The 21,644-nt window shown below is 46.0% G+C and overlaps 1 protein-coding gene across 6 annotated transcripts in view; it reads left to right on the forward strand.

The window, feature by feature from the left end:
* CD2AP (CD2 associated protein) overlaps nucleotides 1-21,644 on the forward strand; it is an 81,502-nt gene that overhangs the window by 37,157 nt on the left and 22,701 nt on the right. For 3 of the 6 annotated variants that reach the window (XM_066596474.1, XM_066596510.1, XM_066596519.1), the window contains 8 exons: nucleotides 2,807-2,927; nucleotides 7,486-7,682; nucleotides 8,426-8,513; nucleotides 10,547-10,641; nucleotides 11,166-11,264; nucleotides 11,566-11,602; nucleotides 13,336-13,401; nucleotides 15,548-15,707. In XM_066596474.1, coding sequence (XP_066452571.1) covers nucleotides 2,807-2,927; nucleotides 7,486-7,682; nucleotides 8,426-8,513; nucleotides 10,547-10,641; nucleotides 11,166-11,264; nucleotides 11,566-11,602; nucleotides 13,336-13,401; nucleotides 15,548-15,707 — 863 coding nt within the window. The remainder of the gene's footprint in view (nucleotides 1-2,806; nucleotides 2,928-7,485; nucleotides 7,683-8,425; nucleotides 8,514-10,546; nucleotides 10,642-11,165; nucleotides 11,265-11,565; nucleotides 11,603-13,335; nucleotides 13,402-15,547; nucleotides 15,708-21,644) is intronic. The other 3 variants (XM_066596492.1, XM_066596483.1, XM_066596500.1) reach the window with 3 other exon arrangements.

The following is a 21,644-nucleotide window of genomic DNA, read 5'->3' on the forward strand; positions in this document are numbered from 1 at the left end:
CTGACAGCCTGTCTTGGACCACGGAAAAGTTGTGCATTCAGACATGTTAATTGCAGTCTTGTATTCAGTTGCAATTAGCTTGACTGTGCAGCACCACAATGATTCTTGACATCCTCCTCCAACCCCTTTCGGCGTTTCCATCCACAGGATCCCCGCTCACAGTTTTGATGTGCCTCTGTGATTCCGTGTAGTGATCTGTGCGTGATTGCAGCTCTGCAGAGTAATGCACAACACATGGTGATGGGACTTGGCGTGGTTACGTCTGCACCTCTTGCTCAATCCGCCACATGTGTTGTAGCCTCTCCAGAACCCGTCTGACTAGTTCCTGTTCTTATCTTGCTGTATAAATCATCTGTCTGCAGACTGTCTGCTTTATATGCACTCCCTAAAATCAGGGAACCCTATAGGAATCTGAGATGATGTCTGTGGCCACCTAGTGACTCGCCAGAAGCCTCCTGTTGCCCCCATCTGCTGGTTGTAGGGGGCTGGTGCGGAGCAATACACAGCCTACATGTCAGAGAAGACTATTACTGCCTGTATACAGTAACTGAGGGGTAACCAGTATTCTGCATTGTATCTAGTCCTTCAGTGTATGTATATTTGTACATGCAGGATACAGCAGCCACAGACATGTTCATGCCCAGTGCAATATTTGGGGCTTAGGTCAGGAACACTGTCTTTTCTCCTTAGGGAGACTTATAAGGCCATGCATGCTCCTCTGGGTAATATGCAAATAAGGGAGATGAAATACCTCTGCAGCACCACCTATTGGAAGACAGCATTCCTGCAAGTCAATGTTAGACTCTCTTTATATGAACCTTGTAACACTGACTGGGAATTGAAAGCCCGAATCCATACACAGACAGCTGTTTCAGGTTGTTTGCCCCTCATCAGGACTTATTCACACGCTGCAGACTTGTTGCAGAAATTTCTACAACTGATAACCCCATTCAGATCCCCAGAACGGGTTGGTTTTTGCACTGTGTGGCTTTCTTCACCCCAGTCAGATGAAGGGGACAGGAACAGAAATATCTGTGCTGGGTGAATAAGTCCTTACTGCTACTTGAACTGAAACATTTGAGGAAGCAAGGAATGACTGCTGCATGTCTGCAGCGCCCTTTAACCCTTTCACGACCAAGGACGTACCGGTACGTCCTGTGGCCGCGGGGTATGTATGAAAAGAGGTTGCGATGCAACCTCTCTTCATACAGTGCGGGCGTCAGCTGTTTATAACAGCTGACACCCGCGGGCAATAGCCGCGAGCGGCCGTGCGGCCGATCGCGGCTATTAACCATTTAAATGCCGCTGTCAATTCAGACAGCGGCATTTAAATCCCCCGAATGATGTTCAGGGGTCCCGCATGGCCCCCCCCCCCCCCCCCCCCCCCCGCGGTGAGATCGGGGGAGCCGTGCAGGTGTCATGGCAGCCGGGGGCCTAATGAAAGGCCCCCGGGCTTCCTTAACAGACTAAGCCACAAGGGTGGCTTGATAGACTGCCTGTCAAAAAGCAGTATGACGTAATGCTATAGCATTACGTCATACTGCAGGAGCGATCAAAGCATTGCATCTTAAAGTCCCCCAGGGGGACTTCAAAGTAAAAAAAAAAATCAATAAAGTTTTTTTTAATTGAGAAAAAAAAAAGTTGTAAAAGTTTAAATCACCCCCCTTTTGCCATATCTATTATTAAAAAATCTAAATAAATTAAAAATACATATTTGGTATCGCTGCGTCCGTAAAAGTCCGAACTATCAAAGTAGTGCATTATTTTTCCCGCAAGGTGAACGTCGTCCGAAAAAAAAAATAAAGACCGCCAGAAATGCACTTTTTCAGTTACTCTGTCTCCCAGAAAAAACGCAATAAAAAGCGATCAAAAAGTCGTATGTATTCCTAATTGGTACTACCAGAAACTACAGGACATCCCGCAAAAAATGAGCCCTCGCTCAACTACGTCGACAGAAAAATAAAAAGTTATTGCGCGCGCAAAATGACCGCAGAAAATAATTGAAAAAAATTTCATGTCTTTGAAAAAAAAAAGTATAGTAAAAAAAAAAACTATGAAAGTTTGGTATCGTAGTAATCTTACCGTCCCATAGAATAAAGTTATCATGTCGTTTTTGTTGCAGCTTGTGCGCCGTAGAAACAAGACGCACTGAAAGATGGCGTAATGTCGTTTTTTTTCTCATTTTACTCCATTTAGAATTTTTTTAAAGTTTTTCAGTACATTATATGGTAGATTAAATAGCACCATTGAAAAATACAACTCATCCCGCAAAAAAACAAGCCCTCATACAGCGACGTCGAAGGATAAATAAAGGCGTTATGATTTTTTTAAAGGAGGGGGGGGGAGGAAAAAACGAAAGTGGAAAAAGAAAAATGGCCACGTCATTAAGGGGTTAAAGGTCAGTCATTCTGTAAGAGGCTGCATTCTTCCAGTTACAGCGCCGCACCTGTCCACTGGTTGTGTGTGGTACTGCAGCTCAGCTCTATTAAAATCATTGCGATTGGGCACCAACACCGCACAACCTAAGCATAGATGGCAATGTGGCACTTGTCCGCAGCGGAGGATCTGTCAGGGATTTTGTGACAATTTTGCAGTAGAATCTGCATGTGCTACGAGAGGATTTACAGCGGATTTCAGGCGGATTCACTGCAAATTTAACCCCAACAGCAAGCAGAGATCTTAAAAAAGGGGGAACAAGTTGCACAAAATGAAATTTAAGGTGCTTTTTGGGTTGATGGTTGTGGTGGGTAGATTGCAGAAGGCAATGTGGCATTCGGCTTACTAATGCATCTGCCTCCTTTGCTAGGTTGAAGAAGGCTGGTGGAGCGGGACGACTAACGGGCGTGTGGGACTGTTTCCCTCAAACTTCGTGAAGGAGCTAGAGCTGTCGGACGATGGAGAAAGCCAGGAAAGCTCCGAGGATCCAGGTAACGTCTTACACTCCTCTCACCATAACCACTGTGGTGTTTGTATCCTAGCTGTTGGGGAGGAGGCCTGCGGCTCTATGGAACTACAACCCTCAGCATGCTCTGTGACCGGATGTCAGTATGTAATAACCTGATGAGCGGCGGCTGAGCGCCATCTCTAATGTTACCGCTTTTCATACGAGCGGACGGTCAGTGATTCTCACTCATCAGCGATGTCTCTGCTCTCACCCGCGTCTGTAACTTCATTATGTGTTTCATGGTTTGACGGGTCCCAGTATACATGTATTCTGTATGGGGAAAACTATGGACACCTTTTAACCCCTTAATGCTACAGGATGTACAGTTACGTCCTGCAGGTTCGGGGGATGTATTGTTTTCAGTGGGAAACCTTACATCACACTTGCCTGCTCCTCATGCATGTCTTTAATGTGCCTTTGAAAACAATGGGCGATACGTTCTGAGGAACCCAAAAAGACAGGACATGTAGCAATTTTTGTGTACGACTCCATCCAAAAGAATAGGGTTCACATTCGTGTCACGCAACTCCTCAAACGCGCACGAGATTTACAGCCGCGTGTTTAATTCTGGTCCAGTTTCTCAAGACCTCCGTCACCCCTTCAAGTGATTGGGCGCACTAAAGAAAGCGGAGTGAAGGTGGATGGTCCTGAGGGCTACATTTGTCACAGATCAGCTGGTGTGCTGCAGTTTGTGCTAGACATGGGAGCTTACTTCACTGTAAAGCCATGCAGACATCGGCCATCGCTGGTGGTCGGGGGCTTCGGCTCCATGCCGCGTCAGATCGTGCTGAAAGTGAGGAACATCAGAGCTTCCTAATTTATTGGAAAGTCCTATCCAAGAGAGCATCAGTAAACCATTGCTGCCCCCGTGTACACGGCACGGAGTGTTTCTCCTCTGCGTTGGGGGGGGTTTCGCTAGCGGCAATGAGTAGAGATCGCTTTCTTCCATCCAGCTTTTGATCAGCCATAGGCGACCTCTACCGCTCAGGACATGCCGCCGCAGCTGCTTTCCCTTTATCCTTCTTTGTTCTGTATCTTCTGGCAGGCCGCGGGTTTAACCCTTACACGGGACACTTTGAAGTTACGTAATGACTTCAGGCCATGATACGACTGCAGCAGTCAGAGCCTCTTGCGTTAGGAGGGATCTCGGGCGGGCACGGCTCGCCCAGCGCACGTGGCCGGAAACGGAGGAGATGTAATCATTGCATATGTTTTGAATCAGGCTGGAAGCCTATGTCATCCACGGCGCCTCGCCAAATATTTGCCCAGTTAAAGCAGCACGAGCCTGGTATTATACACAGCGGGACGGAGAACTTGTGCCCGGCTCCGAGGCCTGGATCAGGGAGTCAGAAGCTTGCCAGATGTCTCAATTTTTACCTTTTTTTTTTTTTTTTTTGTAATTTGCTGCATTTTATATAATTTTCCAGTATCTTCAGCATTATGTGCAATAATCATACAGCAGCTGATGAGGTCCGCTATTGGCATGTGGGGGATGTGTCCCCAAACTGCACGCCTCATCCCTCATCAATACCACAACTTTGCCTCTCATCACCAAAATATTTGGAAGCTGATGATTAGCACTGAGGAGGTTTGTTCAGCTGCCGCCGCAGACAAGGGGTTGCGTCCTGCTTGCTTGCTCTGCCAGATTGTTTGGGGGTCTCTCAAAATAGGAAACTACCGGCAATTGCTGTATGTACATATATGTATTTCTACTGCTCCTGCTAACTTCAATGGGACTTTGCAAATGTTTGCAATGAGTGCCCCCTAGTGGTGGCTGCAGGAGGCCAGAATACATTTTAAAGGCATTCTTCACACAAATACTATTGACCTGTTTTCCGTATTGTTTTCGCACACAACATGCAATGCTGAATCCCCATTCATTTGCATTGGGGTATTTAGATGGGCGTATTTTTTACCTGACTTTCGGTTGCATAAAAAATCCCCCAAAAAACAGCAGGTCTTATTTTAGGGTATATTTAATGGCCCATTGAAGTCAATACGATGCGATACATACATATTCACTGCGTGTTGACCCACTAAACCCGTGGGATTTGGTTGCTTTTTTTTTCTTCGTTTTTTTGCATGATTAAATGCGCAGTGATTTATGTTCGAACCCAAAAATCGCAAAACCCTTCAAAATATGCAATGAATAAGCAGAGTTTTGGTACGCGAACAACCGAAAACTGCATACGCCGGTGTGAATGAGCCCTAGCCGTACCTTTTTAAAAAAAACCTTTTGACATTACACAAGGATATGTCAAAAGTTTTGATCGCTGGGTGTCAGGCGGCTGAGACCCCCCTACCCATTGCAGAGCAGCAGAGACACCCTGCCGCTTCATTCTAGTGATCAGTGGGGGTCTCAGGACCCGGACCCCACAAATCAAAACTTTTGATATCCCTCGGACATGTCAAAAGTTGTTTATGAAGGTAGAGTTACACAGCAAGTTCCAGAAGACCCCTTTAACTCTAAAATACTCTGGCACTATTTTTATATTGGACGTTACTGGCAGAGATGTTTGTGGGCACCTTGCTTGCCCTTCATATGTAGGAGACTTCGCTGGCACGGTTTTATAGTGTGAGCACCCTGCCAACTCCGGTCCTGGATGGAAGGACACTCATCAGCCCTGTTATTAGCGGATGTGCTGTGGATTTAACGTCTCGCATTCGAGTTGATGAAATCCGGTAGAAATATGTAGCATTTTAAAAACCTCAGTTTTTTTTCTCACTTAGGCATACTTTTTCCCTATTGCAAGCAGATAAGGGGGTGAAGGAGGAGGTTATTAAAAGTTGTCCCGTTATAAACTGCTGCCCAGGACCCCCAGCAACTGGCTGTTCTCTGTGGTGTTGCACTTGTGCACTGAGCTGATTTCTGCAGGAAGCAAACAGCTCCATTCCCACTACAGTGGTGAGGCTTGATATTGCAGGGAACTTCCCACTGAAGCGAAGTCTGACCACTACAGTGGGAATAAAGCTGTCTACTTCTCCCCCTGCATCCCCACAGAAAACAGCTAGTTGTCAGAGGTCCTTGGCAGGTCCCCTAGCCTGCAGGTGGGCCATCAGTAGTTTACAACCAAACAACCCCTTTACTGGCATTGGAAATTTTTCTATTTTGGGACTGATGCCTACTCCCTTTATGAGAATGGGATCGTTTAGGAGGGACGGATAATTCCCTCTCTGAAGCTTCCCCCTCCGGATACTCTGCGCTCGGTGTGCGGACATAATAGGGAGAGGTGATTTAGGAGCGATGTGTCCTTTTGCCTTGCTCAGTGAAACATATGGGCAGCAGCACCCAGCAGACTTGACCGTATGCCAGCCAATTACGGCACAGCGCTTTACTACGGCTTGCTGCCTTGTGGCTTTATATAACCCAGCGAAATCAGGATTAAAACAATGGGCCGTAATTTATAGCCTTATTACAGCCGTTTCTAAGAAATGTCAGTGACCCAGAGATCCCAATAAAGCCGTCTCCTCGCGCCCCACCTCCCTGCACCAGATGGCACGTATTGCTGGATGGTAAGTAATGTCTTCTCTTCGTACTCACTGGCTGACAAACGAGCAGCCAGGGAGAAGGGAGTGAAGGCGGCCGCCCATCTGGAGGGGGACGGGTCTATTCCTTCATGTGTAGTCTGTACAATATGGTGGAACAACACACAGCTGTCCGGCCAGCGTCTAACCGCTCAGACCGGCGCCATTCATCATCTCATCTGCCAGTGCATCTGAATTACACGTGATGCACGGCTCACTACCATTGTCCGAGCTGTCTGGTAATAGGCCGTGGATCTGCGTGTTCATCACATGGCCAGAGAAATAGTCACATCTAAGGTAGTGATCCAGTGGTCCAGGTACAGCCCCTTTAAGTAGAAGGGTATGTACAGATGGCGGAATTCGCCTCGCATTTTTCAGCATGGATCTGTCGCACATACCCGCAGCTATTCTGCGTACATCTGCCTCGGATTGGCCGCTGTATGCTGCAAACTATAACATGGATTTAACCCTTTCCATTAGGTAAAATTCATGTACCGAGTTTCCACATGGATCCGTGTCAAGAAGTAACATTTCATGGAGTTGAAATCCATGGTGAAAAATCAGGCAGACCGCTCTCTTCATAATGTGGGTTTTACATTGAAATGAATAGGAAGCAGATTTGGGTGTGGATTCCACCCTGAAATCTGCTGTGTGAACTTACCCCAAGACTGGCCAGTCATATTAGATGGCTGTCTGCTGAAAGCTCTCACTCAAGACCCCCCTCCCATAGGCATGCACTCTTAGCCAATCCAAGCATGTGGTAGAGGAGCAGATAAAGCTGCTGACAGACACCTCTGGCAGCGGCTTATCTCCCTGAGAACAAAACAATTAAGCAGTTGAAATCCAACTTTCCGATCCTTATCCCCCTGACTTTTGTCGCTGGGTGCTTGGGGGATCCCATCCACATTAGATGATCGAACCTGCCCAACTCTGTGTGTCTCTCTGATCACTGTGCATTTAATGTGTATGGCCGCCTTACGGATAAAGTAATAAACATTCATGTCCCTGTTTCTCAGCAGAACCAGCGGCCGCCACTGTTGCCTCCCCTGCCTCCCCGATACTATCTCCAGCTATTAACTCAGAAGTGCCTCCGCTGTCTGTGGCACAGCCAAAGAAAGTCATGGGAGTCGGTTTTGGAGACATCTTCAAAGACTCTGTGAAGCTCAAAACACGGATACCGAGCTCTGAGTCGGAGGCGAAGAAGCCTGACAAGGTAAACGGTCCGGATTTGGTATCGGCTAGATGTGACGCTCTGCTGCTTGTATATCGGGGGGCGCTGTAGTGTCCCTCAGCCTCTAGATGAAGACCAATGATGGTTGTGTAAGGTGTTCGGTCTTCTACATTTCTGGACTGCAATGCAAATTCATGCTTCTCGCCCTTCTTGATCTGCTACCTTATTATTTCCTGGCGCGGGTGGTCAGTAATTCTAGTGTCACGCCTCCGGTACCCAATCTCCTGCCATTATATAAAGATACTGTGGTGTCTTTGCATGATCTGCAGAGCTTCATACGGAGCACAGTTATTGCCGCACTACCTGAGATCATATGTCCCAAGAAGAGACGTTCACGGGTGATGTAGCAGATGCTGGCAGTTCTCTCATCCAACATTGACTCTTTGAGTGAGATTTAGGGTGAAAAATATGGGAATAAAGTAAAACTTTCTAATTACAAGGTGGTTTGGTCTTTTCAAATGGCCTCAACCTTATGGAAACATATATGAAAAAAGGTGCACCTTCCTCTGCATCCCCATAGGGATGTGATATCTGTGACACCTATTGGAGGACTCGGCTGTATGATATGACAGAGGCTGAGCGAATGCCAGAAAGGTTTCATCAAATCGAAATATGTTTTAGAAATAGATGCTGCCAGTTACCCGTTAGGGGTTTTTGCAGAATATATTTATATGTACAGTACCTGCATTTTGTTTAATTTACAATTTGATTCTACTTTCTTGCAGCCGACAACCACTCCAACACCACCGACGAAGGTCGCTCGAACGCTAAGTTCCGATCTCCCCAGGACAGAAACAGACAGCAAACCTAAAGGTTATTTTTCTTTGTGTGAATGAAGAGAACTATATACTTCAGTATTAGCCGACCCGAGTATAAGCCGAGTCAATAAGTTTAACCACAAAAAACTGGTAAAACTTATTGACTCGAGTATATAGTAGGTAAAAAAAAATGCAATACCCACCTCCTAGCCAGCGTCTGTGTCCCCGGCGGTGCGGCAAGCTGCTTGAGAATTCTCTCCGCTGTCATCTCTATGCTCTGCTTTGAGTTCCCGCACTGTCAGCACTGTGTAACTAAGCACTGTGATGTGATTGGCTGGCGCTCGATCCAAGCCAGTACTCGATAAAATAATCACAGCCATTCAGTGATGTCATCCACTGAATGGCTGTGAATGATCAAGTGCCAACTGTGATTGGCTGGTGCTCAACCCAATCACAGCGCTTACTTACACAGTGCTGACGGCGGGGGAATTCAAAAGAGAGGATTGTGATGACAGCTTGGAGAATTCTCAAGCAGATTGCCGCATCGCCGGGGACACAGATGCCAGCTGGGAGGTGAGTATTGTGGTTTTTCTTTTGTTTTGTTTTTTTACCTCACTCGGGTATAAACCGAGGGGGGCTTTTTCAGCATTAATAAAAGTGTGCTGAAAAACTCGACTTATACTCGAGTATATACAGTAACTACTATAATACTGTCCCCCCCCCCCCCCAATCCTATGTAAAAGCATATAACTACCACAATACTGCCTCCTATGTACGAGAATATAACTACTATAATACTGCCCCCTATGTACAAGAATATAACTACTATAATACTGCCCCCTATGTACAAGAATATAACTACTATAATACTGCCCCCTATGTACAAGAATATAACTACTATAATACTGCCCCCTATGTACAAGAATATAACTACTATAATACTGCCCCCTATGTACAAGAATATAACTACTATAATACTGCCCTCTATGTACAAGAATAGAACTACTATAATACTGCCCCCTATGTACAAGAATAGAACTACTATAATACTGCCCCTATGTACAAGAATATAACTACTGTAATAGTGCCCCTATGTACAAGAATATAACTACTATACTACTGCCTCCTATGTACAAGAATATAACTACTATAATACTGCCCCCTGTGTACAAGAATATAACTACTATAATACTGCCCCCTATGTATAAGAATATAACTACTATAATACTGCCCCCTATGTACAAGAATATAACTACTATAATACTGCCCCCTATGTACAAGAATATAACTACTATAATACTGCCCCCTATGTACAAGAATATAACTACTATAATACTGCACCCTATGTACAAGAATATAACTACTATAATACTGGCCCCTATGTACAAGAATATAACTACTATAATACTACCCCTATGTACAAGAATATAACTACTATAATACTGCCCCCTATGTACAAGAATATAACTACTATAATACTGGCCCCCTATGTACAAGAATATAACTACTATAATACTGCCCCCCTATGTACAAGAATATAACTACTATAATACTGCCTCCTATGTACAAGGATATAACTACTATAATACTGCCTCCTATGTACAAGAATATAACTACTATAATTCTGCCCCCTATGTACAGGAATATAACTACTATAATACTGCCCCTATGTACAAGAATATAACTACTATAATACTGCCCCCTATGTACAAGAATATAACTACTATAATACTGGCCCCCATGTACAAGAATATAACTACTATAATACTGCTCCCTATGTACAAGAATATAACTACTATAATACTGCCCCTATGTACAAGAATATAACTACTATAATACTGCCCACTATGTACAAGAATAGAACTACTATAAGTCCCTTCTATGGATAGACGTGTGGAGCTGTATGGAAGGGATATCTTTGTACATATCACGCAGTTCATAGAATAGTTGATGATTATTTCCATCGGACTGTACTAATATCCCGCACCTTCTGTAGCGGATTGATCTCTCCTTTTGTTTCCTTGGAGCTTCAGGGTTGGACGCCGCTTGGGTTTGGTTATTATATTGTTTTCTTTCATACTTTCACAGCCAAAGAGATATGCCGGGCGCTGTACAGCTACGAGGCGACCAATGATGATGAGCTTAGTTTTAAAGATGGCGACACCATCCACCTAATATCTAAGGTAGGTTAAAATATATTGTGTTAAACCTAATGTGGCGCCCTCCGCTGTTTTACTGAACCAGATTTGGGTTGCCATAGAGCACACAGAAATGTAAAGGGATTGTCCAGGGAGGCTGAATCCTTACCCGACCTGCGGGCCAGAACCTCCACTTTGGTTTGCCTCTGATACCAGGTCATATTATACGGACTTTCTGTCCGCCACATCATTGCAGACCGCGCACAATTTTCTTAATATCCAGGCCAGCCCCCCGTCTGCCATGGTCGATGCTGATAGACTTAGGGCTGTTTGGTCATTAAGATGAGCAGGGCAGCCCGCTTGACTGAAGTGGAAGTCTGAGTACTTTGTCTTCCCGGACAACCCCTTTTTAAAGAGGTTGCATAGGAATTGTATAAACATGGCTGCCGTTCGGGCGGCTTCTGGAAAACCATTCCCAGTTACATTTTAGGGAGATCTGCAGTCGTATCATGTGATGCTGAAAATTAACTAAACCTTTCCAATCCCTTAATTGCATGTTGTGCTTTTAGGACACCGGAGATCCGGGCTGGTGGAGAGGTGAGCTCAACGGGAAGGAAGGAGTTTTTCCTGACAACTTTGCTGCTATAGTCCAAGATTCTGAAAAGGAAGTAAGTGGGGAGTCCTGTAGATTTAACCCCTTGAGAAAGTCTGACTGGTTCTGAGGCGGTTCTAGAAAGGAATATATGAGTTTTAGAGGATGGCGGACCTGGTTATTATATTATTAGATACAAGCCAAGAGACCTGGCTCATCAGTCTCGCTGCAGTGCTAGTTTTGTCTGCGTTTTCATGGATTGCACAGTAGGGGGAGGTGTTTGAATGCTTTTCCAGTACCTGCTGTATAGTAATGTAGCATCAGGTATTCACCGTTGTCTCATATACTTAATTACTGGTGATTTTATATTCTTACAGAAGCCAAAGAAGCCTCCACCTCCTGTAAAAAGTCCGGGTATGTATCAAGATCGCACTAGTATATATTTTTGAGTGTGCCCAAAGTGTAATGTCTCAGTGCTGTGTAATGCCCCATTTACATACAAATATAATTGCTCAAAAGACAGTTTGAGTGACAGTTTTGAGCACTCATTTTGCATAGCTACTAATGGGCACTAATGTTTATTAGCAGCTAATTAACATCATTTGCTTGGTTTATGAGCCTCCAGCTGATGTATTTACAGAACAGCAGGTGGTCTGTTCTTTAAATACATGTCCTTTGTTCTGCCCAGGCTGCTGGCTAATAACAATGTTATCAGTGCTGCCCAGGGAGAACTCAGCGTGAGGTCCCTGCTATCACGAACTGTGAATTACAGCCCGATATCACACCAGTGTGAAGGAGCCCTAAATGGTCACTGACTTTTCAAACCGCTTGTACTAAAAAAACTAACTTTATTCTGAGCAATTCCTCTAAAGTGCTGGTCACTAGGGTGTCTCCCTTTTTTTCTAATTTGCGGTCTACTGTCTATTGTTGTATAAAGTATGTCTGTAGTAAGGAAATAAGAGAGACAGAATAAATCCTCCACAGTGCCACCTATTGGAAGGCAGCATTCCTTCAAGCCAAAGTCAGACTTTTTATACAAGCCTGGTAACAATGACCGTGAAATAAAAGCAACGCCAGACTCCATGTACAGACTGCTATTTCAGGGTATTTACTCTTCATCGGTATATAGTAGGATTCTGGCTTTGCTAGTGAGAGGCCTGGGATGGGGTCAGAAACGCTACATTTCTCCTTAGTGAGAGCACCTAGACGGTAAATGAGGAGACTCAAAAGGCCATGCACGCTTCTCTGGGTAATATGCAAATAAGGGAGATGGAATAATACCTCCACAGTGACACCTATTGGAAGGCAGCATTCCTTCAAGCCAAAGTCAGACTTTTTATATAAGCCTTGTTACAATAACTGGGATTTAAAAGCAAAGCCAGACTACATGTACAGACAGCTGTTTCAGGGTATTTGCCCTTCATCAGTGTACAGTAGGAGTCTGGCTTTGCTAGTGGGATAGGCGGCACTGCAGAGGTTTTATTCCATCTCCCTTATTTGCATATTACCCAGAGGAGCATGAATGGCCTTTTGAGTCTCCTCACTCGCAATCTAGGTGCTCTCCCTAAGGAGAAAAGATACCGTTTCAGTAGTAAGGAAGACCTCAAGATAGATCACAGGAAATGGGGGAGGGTGATGTTGATCTTCAAAGTCTATGGGGAAAGGAAGAGAAGCAGAGAGACTTGTACAGATGTGGCTGCAGCTAATGGTGTTTACTGACTTCCAGTTACAGTAATGACATCTACACTGCTCAGTACTGCCGTCTAATGTCCTCAAATATGCTGTTTATGAGGGTGTGCTACAGAGAGATGGAGAAGAGAGATCCTGCTTTTCGTTGTGCACAATGTATGGAGATGAAATAGCAGCTAGTCTACACCCACCAGCTGAGTGCAGACTGAGAGTTAAAGTCCTCTTACATGGGGCAGCACTTTAAATCATTGCTGGAAGCCAGTGTTATTTTAGCTTATATCATCTTGCATTCAAATGGGCTGCAGCTGTGCAATTGTCGTTGGAGTATATATAATAAAACAAGAACATTGTCGAGGTGCCTAGAGAAGGGGTGATATGCAAAATAGAGAAAAACTAAAATGCAATAGATTTATCCTACCTGACCTCATTCATCATATCCTACGGTCTCTCCATCCCAGTAGTGCCAAAGCCGGAGCTTCGCTTATCAGAGAGAAGATTTACTCCACCAAAACTAGAAGAGAAAGGTGAGCAGGAGCGTTTGTATGGCCACTCCAATTGTTAATGATGGACTGATGCAGCGTATGCTGAAGAGCCTCTGCGGGGTCGGCTCGTGTCTGCTGCGATCTCTGCTTAATTAAGTATTCATAAATTGCCTGATCAATTAGTTCAAAGCTCTCTGAGTGCTCTTCATTCAGTAGAATGAACTGTTACATCGCCTCGCTTTTATTTTCATCCTCTGGCCTTCAGAGAGCGAGGCTTAAAGTGAATCTTCGCTTTATTAACATTGTGTCATTTGTAAGTATAACATTCGGTGTTAATAAATCTTATCTTTGCTTTCAGTTGGGGCTTTTTTCGGTTTTCTCATTGAAAGCTCTAAGCCCCAATGTCCATGGTCGAAATTGATTTGGGGAGCCCCCACGGGAGATCCACAAATCAAGCCGCCCATAAGGATCCATTAGCATCCGCAAAACAGTTAAAAGCATGCGGATGTCGTTTTCTCCCAGCGTGCGGATCACATGGGCGGGAAGAAATCGCAGCATGCTCCATTTTTCTGCTTATCCCACTGGACGGCTTCCATTGAAGTCAATGGAAGCCATCCGACCCGTGGCACAGCTACAGCTGTCACTGTGGTTGTGCCACAGATCCGCAAGAAAGCAGGAGATTTTAAAATAATACTAAAAATTGCACTGCGCATGTGTCTGACATGTCAGACGGCGTGTCCGTACACATCCGCCATGCTGAAGAAAGAAGGGCCGGCCGGCACCGAGGAGACCTGCGTTGGATCTGGACAGGTAGGAAAATGTATTTTTCTGTCCATGTCTGCGGCCACGGCTACATTCCGCTGCGGGATTTAGCAGGTGGAATCCATGCGTGCAAGTGGCCTTAAAGGGGTTGTCCGGCGATAGCAAGTGGGGTTAAGCACTTCTGTATGGCCATATTAATGCACTTTGTAATATACATCGTGCATTAAATATTGGCCATACAGAAGTTATACACTTACCCCCTCCGGTGCTGGCATCCCCGTCTCCATGGCGGCGACCAAAGCTGCCTTCTCCCTGGATTAGACGCGCTTGCGCTGAAGGGGCCGCTCCGGCATGCTCGCGCCGCACAGGGCTTCTGCGCATGCACAGAAGCCCCGTACGGCACGAGCATGCCGGAGCCGGACAGAAAGCGTAAACATAACATTTTGGTTTCCTGCAACCACCACTAGAGGGAGTTCACTGCACATTAGACATTGAACTTGGCTTTATTGTGTACTGTGAGCTCCCTCTGGTGGCGGCTGCAGGTAATCGGCATGTTATCTCTGAAATCAAGTCTGTGCCGGGGCTTTGTAGCTCTATATCAGAAAAACTGTGATCCGGCTGTGCTAAAGATGTATTAAGGAATGTAATTGATGATTTGCATGTTAAAGGGCCACTCTGGTGTTTTTTGTTTTTTTTATTCATTCATTATGTAGTTATCCCCCAGTGTATATATAAGTGATCTAGTGTTACCTTGGTTAGTTAGTTCTTTCTGTCTGAAACGTCCAGCTTCTTTTTACTCTGATGGTAATGTAACCTCATTTCTGACCCATGCAGATCTGCTTGGGGTTATAGCATCACTTTCTAGTCTGTTTCTCCGTCTGCGTTATGTCATTACATGGACCTACCATAGAAATTGTGTGAAGGGCAATACTGTCAGTTAGTTATGATCACACAGTTAGAATAGAGGAGATCACAGCTCATCCCCCTGACTATATACTTGCAGTCCAAGATGGTGCCTAATAAGCATCAGACAGGAGGTTGCACTGTAGAGAAAGGAGTGGCATGCACATAGGAGACCTCAAGAGTGTGACAGTCAATCGGGTGAGGGAGGCAGGGATGGAAAAAATGTGTTTATGCTAGAGGGGTCCTTTAAGGATAGCCAGTAGTGTTTTTTTTTTTTATTATCAGAGATTAACACCTTTAGAAATGTGGGCCCTCTGTGACAATTGACTGGTTTTTGCAGCCTCTGCTCCCTTCACACTTAGTTTTGCAGGGGTAGCCAGTAGCCAACCAGGCATGTTCTCTGCAGCGTAGTATTACATGGTGCCTATATAACTAAATGGCCGTCTGTGTAATACAAGCAAGCTGAAGTCCGCCAAGCGTCTCGTCTCTGCTGGAGTCTCACCTTTTAATCATGTCCTTACAGATGAAAAGCCATCTCTGGAACCCAAGCCTTCCAAACCAGCCGCTCCTCAGGTACCTCCCAAGAAACCCATACTTGTAAACAAGTCGAATAGCCTAGTGAAGCCAGCCTGCATCCCACCCAAACGACCGGAAAAGCCAGCTTTCTCTACACCGCCATCCAAGTAAGTTTTTAAAGGCCGTATGTTAATACCGCAGAGTGAGCCCCAGAGTAAAAGTACTCCCACACATTCGCTGCAGCCAACGGCCGCACAGTCTAGCAGATAGTACTGGCGTTGGCTGCTGCTGCTTGTGGATGGAGGTTTCTAGATACATGGAAACCCAGTCTTTGGACTGAACCCCCTGGTTGTTAAGGGGTTGAGGACAGCAGATGATCGCCTGGAGTATACTGCAGGTTCTGTTCTAGCAGCGCCTTCATTCCTCTTAACCAGTCACTTGGGTAATAGGAGCGACTCTGATCGCTCTGCGGCCTCTTCACCGTTCATTTCATGTCTGATATGAGTACAATATATGTTCATTAAAATGTCTAACGAGAAGCCTGTTCTGTGCAGAGTTAATGAGCCGTGTGTGTGCGATGTGCTGCTTTAGTTGATTATGTAGATGGCTTGTCTGCCTCTCCAATGCCTGCTTATACACATGAGATACTGTGTCAGATCCGTTTAATCTATTGATTTACTATTTCAAACCCTTTTCTCTTATTCCTACAATTAGACAAAAGTAAAAGGTGAAACCGGTGTCCTTTTAGGCGTCTTGACAATTAAGTCTCAGGATGGCCTTTGATTCTTTAGCTATTGCAATTTTCAGTACAGGATAAGTAATGCAAGTACATAGTAACTCCTGAGTTACATCCGGTATTATACTCCAGAGCTGTACTCGCTATTCTGCTGGTGGAGTCACTGTGTACATACATTACTTACCCTGTACTGATCCTGAGTTACATCCTGTATTATACTCCAGAGCTGCACTCACTATTCTGCTGGTGGAGTCACTGTGTACTTACATTACTTATCCTGTACTGATCCTGAGTTACATCCTGTAGATCTTTTTATTATAAAAGTGAAAAACATAACAATAAACAGAACATAAATATCGCTGACTTGGCATAAGACAAACATAAAACCAAAACAAATTATCACTTGTGTTATCCGTACTTTGCCTTACTGCAGGACAAAAGAAAAAGGTCCATCTGGTCCAAATAATACACACCGCACACTACACCAACCTGCACTCCAAACTACACTCCCTCATCCTCACCAATACATATACACTACATACTACATATAACAATATACACACGTGAGAAAACATCCCTAACTTACAGGATCCAGCCAGAAATCCCAAAAAAAGAAGAAAGAAAACGACTAATAACCGAAGCAATTACCGTATTTTTCGCTCTATAAGACGCACCTGATGATTAGACGCACCTAGGTTTTAGAGAAGGAAAATGGGGAAAAAATGATTTTGAACTCCCCCAGACCAGGCAGTGAGGGAGGTATTACATTAGGAATAAAGAGCAGTAGTACTGCCTCGGAACGAAGTATATACCATCAGATCAACCTGCCATTAAGGATCCAGGAAAGCTGAGTGTAAATGTAATGGTTATCTTTCTACTTGTCACCTAGCTTTCCAGGAGCCCTGAATGCCATGTTTGACTAGTTATACCAATGCATGTTGTATACATGCTTGAATAACTCTGGAGTTGGCATTCAGGATCCTGGAAGAGCTGGGTGACAATGTAATGAGGATTCCATTAGTTGTCACCCAACTTTCCAGGAGCTCTGCATGGCATGTCTCATTATGGTTATGTATGGAGTAGATATCTGTGCATAAATAGGCCAAAATGTATACAACATACAGGCAGCTCTCTCCCCTCCCCCCCCCCCCCCCCCCCCCCCCCCCCCCCCCCGCTATGTAGCCGGCAGATGTGAGAGCTGTCTTTAACTACAGCTGATAGATAAGTCAGAGGGGGGGGGGGGGGGGGGGGCAGCAGTTCCTCTTACTAATCAGCTGTTTTATGGGCGCTGGGCTCTGCTATGGCACGCTGTCTGTGGGCTTCATAGCAGGAGCCGCTGGCTGCCCGACCAACTGTCGAGCTCCCTGCTGCTCCCCCGCCCCCCCCCAGTCAGCTCTTTTATGAGCGCTGGGCTCTGCTATGGAGCGATCATTATCACACTATCTGTGAGCTTCATAGCAGAAGCTGCCGGCCGCCCGTAAAACAGCTGAGCTCCCTGCTGCTTCCCCGCCCCCACCAATCAGCTGTTGGGCCGTCCGCTCTGCTCTCCTGCTGTGTTGGCTTTGTACGCCGACTGCACATTCGCTCTATAGGACGCACAGACTTATTCTCCCCACTTTGGAGGGAAAAAAAGTGCGTCTTATAGAGCGAAAAATACGGTATATAATAACAATAATGCAAACAACCATAACAAAAGTAATAGCAATAATAATAATAATAATAATAATAATAATAATAATAATAATAATAATAATAATAATAATAATAATAATAATAATAATAATAACAACCCAATACCTTTTTTTTTTTTGCAATTTTTTTTTTTTGTTAATTTTTTTTTTTTTTTTTAAATTTTTTTAATGCCCACTACCTAAAGAATAAAACCTTACATAATCCTAAACTAACCCTATATCCAGACCAAACCACCACACACCCCAAACAACCCCCTACGGTGCAGCCACGGGAGCCACGCCTGCATCCCAAGTCCGTGCTCAATGTCTATGTCCAGGACGAGCCGAGCTGCACCGCATACACGCCCTGCCCGCCGCAGCCTGAGGGCCACGCCCGCACCAACAGTCCGTGCCCAGTGTTCATTGTCCGGGACGTGTCAAGCTACGGCTGAGGCATAAATCCCCCCCCCTCCCCCCAATAAACCCCCACCCAACCTATCTATAACCCCTAGCCCTATATACAAAACAAAACATAAAACATATCTTATACTACACAACTACAAACCAACACTACATATTAATACCCGAAAGCCTAAGGTTCAGTTACCTGCAGCCGTACATACTTTATCTTTGACCGAAAAACAAAAACTCTACTAGTGTCACACTCAGCCCTCCACCAGGACTGGATATGATAAGCCGGGCACCGACCAAATTAAAAAAAAAAACTATCCCTATAGTTAATCTGTCCCTATAATGTCCCTACGCCTTCCCTAAAACTTACCCTCAGAGAAAACTGTCCCTACCTCTCCCTATTCTGTCCCTACAAAGACCCTAACAATAAGAAGACTGTCCCTAACGAAATACAAACCCTCTCCATAGGAGAGAGGCCTTAGTCGTGCCCAACCTCTCATAATCCAGAGAGCGCACCTTCACCAGGTCACCAAGGATGTTCCTATTCACCTCATCCACGGGGAGGATTTTCTCTTCCGTCGAAACTAAACACCGTGCGTTCCAAATGTGAAACCTGACCACTAGGCTGACTAAGAATAAAGTGCACCGGTCCCTGCCACCAAGGTCCCCGAATGCCCCATAGACCCATTCCGCATACGAGAGGCGGGCCAACCAATGGAGGCTCCCACCCGTTTGTACACCTCTGTATTAAAGGGACACTGAAGCAGGAAATGCTCCATGCTTTCCAGTACGTTGCTGCACTCCTGGCGGGGGCAACCCCTATCCACCAGTGGCCTGCTCTTCAAGTTGCCCCTTACATACAGTCTCCCGTGGAAACAGCGCCAAGTCAAGTCCCAAAACTTCAAGGGGATCCTGTCAGAATTCAATAAATGTAACCCTCCCTCCAGGTCCCGACTTGGGCAGTCCTTGAGCGCCAGGGGCTTCTGGAAATGGGTCAACAGAACCCTCTTATCGAGGAGTTTTCTCGACAGAGTTCTGATCTCCCACATCCCCAGACCCCACCGACGTATCATCTTCAGAACCACGGTAGCGTAAGCCGGAAGATGCCCGTGCGGCGTGCGAAGATCCTTCACTCGCCCTCCTGTCTCCCATTCCTGGAAGAAAGGCCGAAGCCATCCCCAACAGGAGAATACCCACGGAGGAGCCCTCTCTTGCCAGAGGTTGCCTATATTGATCTTAACAAAGGTGTTTACGAGAAACACCACGGGGTTGACCATAGATAACCCCCCTAATCTCCTCGTGCGGTATGTGACATCTCTCCTAATTAGGTTCAACCTGTTCCCCCACAACATTAGGAAGAACAGGTTGTAGACCCGGGTCCAGAGAGGTTCTGGCAAAATGCATACGCTGCCCAGGTAGATGAATAAAGGGAGCAGGTATGTTTTGATCAGGTTAACCCTTTCCCGAAGGGTCAAAGACCAACCCTTCCACTGGGCCACCTTCTGAGTGGCACCATCGAGCCTGACCACCCAATTTTGCATGGGGTAATCTCCCCGGCCAAATTTGATGCCGAGAACTTTAGCCGAGTCCTGGGGCACTGGAAGGGTGTCCGGGAGACCAAATGTAGGATCTCCCCTTCCTAACCAGAGACTTTCGCACTTATCCCAGTTGATGCCGGACCCGGATGCTTCCGAGTAGCGATCCACCTCTGCCATCACGTACTCTGCCTCCCCCCTCGAGGACACAAAGACGGTGACGTCATCAGCGTACGCTGCAACCCTGAGGGAGGCTTCCGGCACCGCCCGATCCATCCCGACCCCCGCCATAGGCCCACCATCAATCATCCTAAGGAAAGGATCAATGGCAAACACGTACAGCAAGGGGCTCAGAGGACAACCCTGACGGACGCCAGACCCAACCTCAAATGGGTGGCCGACCCAACCGTTCACTAGCGGGAAAGTCTCAGCCCCCGCGTACAATGTCTTGAGCCAATTGACAAACCCCACTGGCAGGCCATATCTCAGAAGAACAGACTAGAGGTACTCGTGATTAACCCGATCAAACGCTTTGGCCTGATCCAAGGACAGCAAGTACCCCTCCCAGTGACCAGCCCTACCCTGCTCCACTGCCTCCCGGACACCTAGAACAGCACTAAAGGTGCTACGGCCTGGAACAGAGCAATGCTGGGCGCCCGAGAGGAGCCGGGGTGCAAACTTGACCAGCCGATTAAACAGCACTTTTGCCAGAACCTTCCTGTCCGTATTGAGAAGCGCTATGGGACGCCAGTTCTCAATACGGCTCGAGTCTTTACCCTTTGACAGAAGGATCAAAGCCGACCTCCTCATTGACTTTGGGAGAGTGTCCGAGGAAAGACACTCATTGAAAACCTCAGTCAAGAGGGGACTCAAGAGGTCCTTAAAGGTCTTATAGTACTCAGATGTTAAGCCATCCGGTCCTGGCGATTTTTTGAGCGCAAGCCCATCAATCGCCTGTTTAACTTCCTCTATGTTGATCTCCTCTGTCAAAACATTAAGGGAGATGTCATCCCCTGGCTCAGGAACAGCTTCAGCCAGGAAAGCCGACATCACATCTCGATCTAGATCCCTCTTTCCCAAAAGGTGCGAGTAGAAGGATCTGATGACTTCCAGAATCCCTGATCTGGACCTGTTCAGAGATCCCGTATCGTCGATCAGTCCAGTGACAACTTTACGATTCACTGACATCTTGCAGTTTCTGTAAGGGTCGGGCGAGTGGTACTTCCCGAAGTCCCTCTCAAAAACCAAAGATGCGTGCCTATTATACTGGCACCCTTTGAGCAAAGACTTCACTCTGGAGATCTCCTCGCGGCTACCTCCAGTCGAGACGAGATGCTCGAGTTTCCTCCTCAGGCCCTGATAAAGACGGTACTTACTCAGGCTCCTGAGGCTAGAGAGCTGGCGGAAGAATCTCGCCGCCCTGATCTTGAATATCTCCCACCACTCTGACTTACTGCTACAAAGATCCAGTAATGGTACCTGGCTCTGCAGAAAATCCTCGAAGGACTGTCTTATCTCTGCTTCCTCCAGGAGTGATGAATTCAGCCTCCATAAGCCTCTACCCATCCGGGGGGTCTCTGCAACATTCAGGGAAAACAAAATCAGACAGTGGTCGGAGAACTCCACCTCAACAACAGATACTGGTGAAGAGATGGCTTCCTCCTTCAAATAAAACCTGTCTATTCTAGACCTGCACTCGCCTCTATAATAGGTGAAACCCGCGTGGCCTGGGGTGTGCCGGATGTGGACATC

This window comes from Eleutherodactylus coqui, chromosome 1, assembly GCF_035609145.1.
Source record: "Eleutherodactylus coqui strain aEleCoq1 chromosome 1, aEleCoq1.hap1, whole genome shotgun sequence".
In the NCBI taxonomy this organism is placed as follows: domain Eukaryota; kingdom Metazoa; phylum Chordata; class Amphibia; order Anura; family Eleutherodactylidae; genus Eleutherodactylus; species Eleutherodactylus coqui.